This window comes from Dama dama, chromosome 1, assembly GCF_033118175.1.
Source record: "Dama dama isolate Ldn47 chromosome 1, ASM3311817v1, whole genome shotgun sequence".
NCBI lineage: Eukaryota > Metazoa > Chordata > Mammalia > Artiodactyla > Cervidae > Dama > Dama dama.
The window spans coordinates 78680235-78689779 of NC_083681.1; the positions used below are offsets into that span (position 1 = coordinate 78680235).

At 35.7% G+C, this 9545-nt stretch overlaps 1 protein-coding gene across 1 annotated transcript; it reads left to right on the forward strand.

Moving 5' to 3' along the window:
* The first annotated feature begins 7575 nt into the window (after positions 1-7575).
* LOC133056213 (olfactory receptor 8H1-like) lies at positions 7576-8523 on the forward strand. Its single transcript, XM_061141326.1, has one exon. The coding sequence runs from the start codon at positions 7576-7578 to the stop codon at positions 8521-8523; it is 948 nt and encodes a 315-aa protein (XP_060997309.1).
* The last annotated feature ends 1022 nt before the right edge of the window (positions 8524-9545 follow it).

Consider the following 9545-nt stretch of genomic DNA (forward strand, 5'->3'; position numbering starts at 1 on the left):
CAGAACTGTTACTGACTACTTTGGATGGTTTGTATTAACAATGCATTTCTAATACAAAGGAAGATTCATGGCCTTTGATATCCAATAGAAATGCCATACTCAAGAGACTGAGGAAACAATCTTTATACATTTCTAAGTGAAGCAAGTTTATAAAATAAAGCCAACCTATAAAACATACAAGTACTTCTCTGCAATACTTTTTTTTTGTGATATTGCAACAGGTTTCTTAAAATATGCCATGTGTTTTCCACTTAACCAGTGCACATCTTTTGAGCACTTGGAACGTCCCATAAAGTAAAACCAACCTATAGAACATACAGCTACTTCTTTGCAATATTTTTTTCATGATATCACAGCAAGTTTCTTAAAATATGCTATGTCTTTTCCAAAGCACATTTATTATTTCTACATTTTGCCCACAAGATGGAATTCTTTTGTCACATTTATATTAAAAATGAAAACATTGTAAATAAGTCAGGATACTAGTAACCTTGGCTCAGATGCTAAAAAAATCCACCTGCAATCTTCCTGGGTTTGATCCCAGCATTCTAGCCTGGGAAATTCCATGGACAGAAGAACCTGGCTGGCTACAGTCCACAGGGCGGCAGAGAGTCAGACAAGACTGAACAACTGACAAACACAGACACAGTAACGTCACTCCTACAGAATAAAGGATACGGTTGTCTTGGCTTTATCATCCTTTCACATGGGAGATGCTAGCCCTGTGTTCAGTATGTAAAGCCCAATATTTCCTTATTTCCTATCATTTTAATAATCTCACAATATTGTCCTTCTATTATAATACCCTTATAGATCTAGAATATCTGTGGAGACAGGTAAATAATCTCCATAAGTTTACATAGTTATGATTTATATTGAAATTCATCCTTTAGAAAACATTCCAAATTGAATCCAGTCATTTGTTTTTATTACTCCCAAAGAAGTCGCATGGCAACTTTGAGGTTAATATAGAGAAAGAGACTTAAGTGGAGGATACAGAAAGAGATGAGAGCCAAATTACAAATCCCTCACTCCCCTATACCTTGAAGTCTTTATCACATTAAAATCTGAACCTCTTCTTCTTCTTCTTTGTATTTCAACTTATATTGACAGAATGCATATACACTGACTATTAAAATCCAGGAATTTTACTTACCAGAGAGTGGAAGAAAAAAATGTGTAGCAGTTTAGCTCATTGACGAGCCTCATCACCACCCATTCTTGTGATCTATTTTTCTAAATTTCCCCCCAAACAAAAACAAGCACAGAAAAGATAGTTAAATTTGTTGTTTTGCAGTGACGCATAAATTAGGTCAATGACAGAAGTTAACAGGTAGTGGATTTGAAATTTAAAATTTTTAAAATAAAAAACAAAAGGCACAGATTCCATGCTGTCAATGCAAGAGTGGGATGATCAAAGAACAATCATATCAGAAAACAGAATTAGTTAAAAAGTTAATTTATATAATTACCTCAGTTCAAATGGGAATAGACTCCCTGGAGTTCATCTTGTGATCAAAGGATATTATAAATGTGTTCTTAAAAGTTCCTCTGTGCATCTGGAGGGATTTAGAAAACTCACAAAAATGTAACTGCCCCCTTAAGGCATTTCACGCCCTTACTTTACAATGAATAAAGGAAATTTGCCACAAGTAAAGAGAAAAAAACAGTGTGTATGTGTGTGTGTGTGTGTGTGTGTGTGTGTGTATATATATATATATAGAGAGAGAGAGAGTTTGAGTAAACTCCGGGAGTTGGTGATGGACAGGGAGGCCTAGTGTGCTGCAGTTCATGGGGTTGCAAACAGTTGGACATGACTGAGGGACTGAATTGAACTGAACTGAACATATATATATATATATTTATATATAAATGCAATTGATAGTGATCCCTGCAAGGTGCATTAGGAAGAGAAGCTTTTCAGAACATATCTGTGCCTGATGTCAGAAACACACACACACACACACATATACATTCAAATAAACACAAACAGAAGCAAAAGCAAACATCAGTGAGCTTTAAGGTAGTAGAACAAGACCTGATAATTAAAAAAAAAAAAAAAAAATCTATCCCTTTACTTCCTTGGATTATAAGAACGTCACCAAAAAATTACAATTAAAACTACTACATCTTAAAAGGCTTCCTTGCAAAGAACCCAACCATTGATCCAATCTAGCCTGTGTCTCCTGATAAAAATTTGGAGTTTTTACCTTTATCTTAAAATGAATCATGAGCAATTCTGGTAGCAGTATTTCAAACTATTCCATACATATATATACACACACACATATGGAATATATACATATATATTTGTATGTATGAACTGTCCTTTATTATTTATTTTATAATCAATTACAATTTTTCAACCTAAATTCAAATTTCTTAAATCTCCGAATTAACAGCTGATGGGGCAAAACTTAGGAGTGGGGGTTAGGTGATATTCTAAGCTTGAGTTAGGCCATAAGATAATCCATTATTTGATAAGACCTAGAGCATTTTAAGTACTTGTGTTTTCTGGAATTTTTTTTTTTTTTAATATATAATCCATTTTCAGTCCACATATGACATATTTATATAAAAAATGTACAACTAACCCTTGAATAATGTGTTGGGGTGCCAATCTTCTTGTGTAGTTGAAAAACTGATGTGTAATTGAGAGCCTTCCCTCTGTTTTTGTTTTTTTGTGGTTCATCCAGTTCTGCAAATTCAACTGGGGAGCCTTTAGTAATGCAGTAGCTACAATTGAAACAAACTGATGCATGAATGGACCCCTGCAGACAGAAGAGGCGATGTTTGGATGGCATCGGTGACTCAGTGGACATGAGTCTGAGCATGCTCGGCAGTTGGTGGTGGGCAGGGAAGCCTGGCGCACTGCAGTACAGTTCAGTCCAGTTCAGTCGCTCCGTCCTGTCTGACTCTTTGCGACCCCGTGGACTGAGGCACGCCAGGGCTCCCTGTCCATCACCAACTACCGGAACTTGCTCAAACTCATGTCCCTTGAGTCGGTGACACCATCCAATCATCTCATCCTCTGTTTTCCGCTTCTTCTCCGGCCTTCAATCTTTCCCAACATCAGGGTCTTTTCAAATGAGTCAGCTCTTGGCATCAGGTGGCCAAAGTATTGGAATTTCAGCTTTAACATCAGCCCTTCCAATGAATAATCAGGACTGGTTTCCTTTAGGATGGACTGATTGGATCTCCTTGCAGTCCAAGGGACTCTCAAGAGTCTTCTCCAACTCCACAGTTCAAAAGCATCAATTCTTCACCACTTAGCTTTCTTTAGAATCCAAATCTCACATCCATACATGACTGCTGGAAAAACCATTACTTTGACTAGATGGACCTTTGTTGGCAAAGTAATGTCTTTGCTTTTTAATATGCTGTCTATGTTGGTCATAGCTTTTCTTTCAAGGAGAAACCATCTTTTAATTTCATGGCTGTAATCACCACCTGCAGTGATTTTGGAGCCCCCAGAAATAGTCTCTCACCTTTTCCACTGTTTCCCCACCTATTTGCCATGAAGTGATGGGACCAGATGCCATGATCTTAGTTTCCTGAATGTTGAGTTTTAAGCCAACTTTTTCAAGCCCTAATTAGTTACTGTGTGAATATGCCCTTTGGGACACAGGGAAAGTCTAGGAGGATGAAAGTCTTCTTTCTACAAATAAGAAGCTGGGGGACAATGTTTTTGTACTTGAGAGGGCCCCACGGGTTCCTCTGCATTTCAATTCCACTTTTTTGGATAATCTTCAACCTTGTGGGGAACAAGTGATGGACAAAAAAAGAGATGCCATTTGCATAGAGATGTTAATCATAAACTCAGCAGGGGAACTCAGTTTTAGGAGGACCTGCTTTCAACATGACAAAATAAATGGTATGAGTGGACTAAAAAAGATGTATAACTTGAGAGTTGTGAGTTAAGTTTTATTGGGGGCAAAATTAGGACTCCAACCCAGAGGCAGCATCTCAGATAGCTCTGAGAGACTGCTCCAAAGCGGCAGTGGGTTGGTCGGTATATAAGGTTTCGGTGAAGTGAGTTCAATACCATGAAGCACTTACTCTACAAAAGGTTTTTTGTTAGTCATAAGGATCTGAGGTCACCATGAAGGGATTTAGTGCTTAATGCTTCTCTAGATATGAGGAGATGCAAGGATTGAGATCATAAAATTTGTTCCTAAAAATCCAACTATCTAAAGACCTGTCCCACCAGATTCCCTGGAGCAGAGAGTGCCTCACTCCACCCTGAACACCCTCAGGGGATGTTGAAGGTCAACATCTATAGCAGCATGGAGTTCAGTCTCCATAGAGGAAGATGGCAAATGCCTGTGTTGTTCAGTCACTGGCAATGCTTTTGGTAAATGCCAGTTTCTTGTTGACATATGAGAGTAGCCGGAAGACATACCACTAAATATGAACAAAATGAGTTTCAACTTTGGGACATCATTGAGCAAGAAAACCTTGGTCCTAGTAATTTTGAAATTACCATTGTTACAGAGGTGGTATTTACATTAAAAATTACCATTAGTTTCTCAATTGCTGGCTTAACTCTCACAGTTGCCTATTATCAAATAGGTTTACACTGCTTTTTTTATTTGTTTTTTTTTTAATTTCCAAAGACGTCTGTTTTATCAAAACTAAATTTTCTGAGTAGAATCGCCCTTCAAAAATATAACACATACAAAAGTAGCTCCTTTATCAACACCAATAAGTTATCACCTGAAAGTGCAGTATGAGCAGCCTTCCTTCTCTGTAACAGTCATTTTTAAATCTATGTTGACATGGATTTAATTATCACAAATCAGCAGAAACTTTATAATAATATTGTAAGCTATTCTTAGTCTGTCCCTTTTAGACTCTTCCTTTGTTTCCTCATCTTGATAAATCATCCTCAATGTAATATTTGTCCTGGTCTAGGCATGGGTTGGAAAAGAATTTCCAGACAATAGACAGAATGAGAGGGAAATAAAGTTTATTAGAGCGGGAGACGCTGTTAGAACAGCAGGCCAGCTCAAGGGAGAACTGACGTTGAACACAGGTCCTTAATCCACTTTTATACCAAGGGTACAAGGGGTGGGGTAGGGGTCTTGAGGGTCATTTGCTGACTGGATGAGGCATGTATACTGAGAGGGGGTACGAGTAAGGCAAATGCCTTCTCCCCTCCTATGGGGCAGGGGGGAGACAGGTTATACTGCTCAGGAGGACCTGAAATCCATTAATAGTTACAACCTGGGGGAGGGAAGGACGATAAGGGTCTGGTTTTCCTGTTCCTACATTCCAGGACCCTCCTTGCTTTTATCTGCTCTTTTGTCCTTGGTTCACCACAATGCAGTATTTGATGAACATTTCTGGAGGAAAGTTGGTCATGGAGTATCACTCAATGCATAATGCATGAAATTATGGGTTTTAGGAAAGGACAGCATAACATTGGTCATAGTATGTTGTGAAATTTTAGTTATAAAATGCAGGTGGATACTAAGTATACAGTATGATAAAAAGTATGCAAATCTAGAGGCACCCAAATAAGCATTTATGAACCAGAAAAATTAAGAAAACTTTATCAAATATTACAAGAGGTTGATTATTTTCATATCACTTTTGAATTTTATTATATTCTCATTTTGTATCTTTATTTTTCCTGATATGTTTTAGTATGCAACAGTTATTTTAGAAAAATCAGTTGTTATCATAAATTATACATATGCAAAAAAGAACACAAGGATATTTTTGGAGATTTTTGGATAGGTTTAGAGCTTTGATTGTGGTGATGGCATCATGGATATATACAGAAGTCCAAACTCATCAATATGTACCTAGTAAATGGGTGCAAATCTTCCTGTATCAACTATATTTCAATAAAACAAAAAAATTAGTTCTAACCTTGCCTAGAATTCCCTTCATATTTTCAGATTTCATTTTGTTTCTATGAACATAGTAACTCCTATAATGTTACAGATTTAAATATAAAAGTTTAATTGTGAAAAATGCATCATTTTGTCTTAAAGTAATCAAACATTTTTCTAGAAATAGTTTCTCTATCACCACATGCATAAATCTAGAGCATCACAAAGGAAGATTAAACCATCATGCTCTTCACTGTCTGACTCCTAAGAGAAAAGATAACTAGCTTTTGAAAACATTAGCATAGCTACACTTAGTTTAAGAAATCTTGTCCTTGGGGACATACAAAATAATATTCCTTGAAACTAGTCCACAGGGATGATGAAATTTTGCATTAACGTCAGTCCCCAGTATGTGAGGTACCTTGAAATTTTTAATATAAGAGGCAAGGCATACTCCGCTCTGTTTACTTACATGGTAGAGCCTTGATGTTCTTTTTAGACACAACTTCCAGGCAAAATTTACACATGATCACCAGCTGAGCAGAATTTCTATGTTGATTAACTTTTCTTTCAGAATAAAACAAAATGAATGCACTAAGAAGTCAAAAGAACTTATCTCAAAGAAAACAAATATTACAGAAGTTTTTGACTGAAAATATCTTCATATTTCATTGTGAGCAAAATTTGAGGTTGACATACTTCTAGACAGATAATATTAGAAGAAAATGATTTTTTCACTAACTTTGCCTCCTGGTAAGTACTATTCTCAAATTTAGAAGACTTTTGTTTGGTTCAAATATAATAAGGAATTATCAGAAGTCTCTGCATACAGGTACCATTTTTTAAATGATATCTGTATCATTTCTCACAGATATCATTTAAGTGATTTCTATATCATTTCTTACTGATATTATTTGAATGATTACTTGCTCTATCATTTCTTCTTCTTACCCTAAGAAGTTCCAGGACTTGTGGATCCAGAAATATAAAATTGATGTAATTAAGGTCTGCAAGGAAATTGCTAATTTTAGAAGAAATTTGATTTTAATAGTCAAATTAGGAAAATGCATATTTTGGAAATTAATATGAATATGAAGCTACAATTTTGATACTCTTTACAATTAAAAAGTCAAGAGATTGTTATTTATTTTTCATTAGTATTGAAGAATATTTGAATGTAGTGAACAGTACATGATACATTAAAACAATTCTACCACTGTTCCTTTTATATCTAGCATTTATTTTCAGGTTTGCTGAAATTAATTATAAATAGGAATAAAGTATCATGAGCATACTCTCTGGGATCAATCTATCTTGGTAGAATTACAGAGAAAACATGAAATAGCCCTGACTGAAAAAATTAACTAAATTCTCTGTGCACTTTTTCTCACCTAAAAAATGTGGGTAATAGTAATACCTATGATGTAATAGTCTAACAAAAATTAAACATTTTAACAAAAGGAAATGGTGTTAGGGCTATCCTAATTGTTTTTAATATATTAGCAATTATTATATTATATCCAAGTGTCAGATTATGTCTGTTTCTATATTTATACATTTGGCAATCAAATTAAGATGTTTCTCTTCATACTCTACACATTTCATTATTATCACATCCTAGAAACACTAAACTAACATAAATTTGTCATGTCATCAATGAAAATGCCAACTATTTGAAGACATTTTTGCTGAGTATCAACTTTGATATCTCAACAGTTTGGAGCATTTGAACATTATGGGCAGAAGGAATATCACACATGTGTCTGACTTCATCCTCATGGGACTGACAGACTCTGAAGAGATCCGGCTGGCCCTCTGCACCCTCTTTCTCCTGATATACCTGATCACCGTGCTGGGCAATGTGGGGATGTTCCTGATAATCCGCCTGGATTCCCAGCTTAACACTCCCATGTATTTTTTGCTCAGTCACTTGTCATTTCTTGACCTCAGCTACTCAAGTGTCATCACCCCTAAAACCATAGACAACTTACTGACTTCCAACAAGTATATCTCATACCTGAACTGCTTCATCCAGATAAATTTTTTTATCTTCTTGGCCGCCACTGAATGTTTCCTTCTCTCCTCCATGGCCTGTGATCACTATGTAGCCATCTGCAACTCTCTGCATTACCTGGTTGTGATGTCCACTAGACGCTGCTGCTCCATACTTTTTGGATCTTATTTGATTGGCTTTATGGACTCCTTTGTCAATGTGCTTTGCATGAGCAGATTGCATTTCTGTGACTCCAATGTAATCTATCACTTTTTCTGTGAGACACCCCCGATCGTAGCGCTGTCCTGCACTGACACGCACACCATTGAAATCATTATATCCACATTTGCTGGCTCCACTCTACTGGTGTCTCTTATCATGGTGTCTACATCCTATGTGGCCATCTTGTCTACCATCCTGAAAATTACTTCCACTTCAGGGAAACAAAAGGCCTTCTCTACTTGTGCCTCCCATCTCCTGGCAGTCACCATCTTTTATGGCACTACAATTTTTACGTATGCAAAACCAAGTAAGTCCTACTCTTTGGGAAAGGATCATGTGGCTTCTGTGTTTTATACTATTGTCATCCCCATGTTAAATCCACTCATATATAGTCTTCGAAACAAAGAAGTGAAAAATGCTCTCAGAAGAGTCATGCAGAAGAGAAAAGGCCCCAAACAATTAAAATAACAGTGATGAAAAAATTTAAAGCTCATTTTTCCCCATCCCTATAGTGTATTTCCTTGTTTTCTCTACAGAAACTAATAGAATTAGTAATATTTATTATTTATGTATCTATGTTGTTGTTGAACCATACTGATTAACTAAATACAATGTCAAATATTTCTAAGAATATGCCTTTAGAAATCTACATTGTAACTGGAAATCATGAACCATGTTAAATTATGGTCTATATACATACATTTTTAAAGGCAACTGGTTTGCAAAATGAAAGATTATAGTTTTCATCTTTGAAATTATATCAAACAAGTTCACATGCATAATCCAACTTCCCAGAATTTTATGATGGAAAATAGCTCAGTTTTGGGAATAGTAAATTATTTTGGAAATTATTTCTTTTACCTAGTGGAGAATCAACATAGCAGAGTGATTATGAGCACTTGCCCAGACCCAACCAACCATTCCAGAATTTAGATTCTAGATCTGCTGCACTGTACTTATATAACCCTTTAAAGCATTGCCGAAAGTTTAAGTTTCAAGTTTCCTCAAGAAAAATAGTAATTTATCTTGCTCAAGATAAATAATAATTCCAGGTCCACAAATATTATGTAAAGATTAAATCAGATAATGATGGCATTTAAGGACATACAAATAAGCTCTGGCCATTATTGTTTGAACACTCATAATCCTGCAGTATTTTATATGTACATGGCTTTTTCTTATTGAATATTCACTTTTTTATTAATTACTTTTAATTGATTTGGTTATTTTCTGCAGTACAATGAACTGAATCAGGTAGATACACACACATCCCCTCCCTCTTGGATTGAACCTTCCCCCAAAGAAATCATTTTAAAAGGCTTACTTCTGTGACATGTCAACAAGCTTCAGTACACCGGTTCTTCATTGAAATTCTATGTATTTTAAGACCTCATTGCTTTTCTCCTGATTTCTATAGGTTTGGCATGATTATTAAAAATAGTTTTTTTTTACTTAAATGCTTATCTCATCTGTATTAATATTTGTAGCAA

What these genes read in the sequence shown, in the direction of transcription:
- LOC133056213 (XM_061141326.1), top strand. Translation starts at nt 7,576, where the DNA reads ATGGGCAGAAGGAATATCACACATGTGTCTGACTTCATCCTCATGGGA.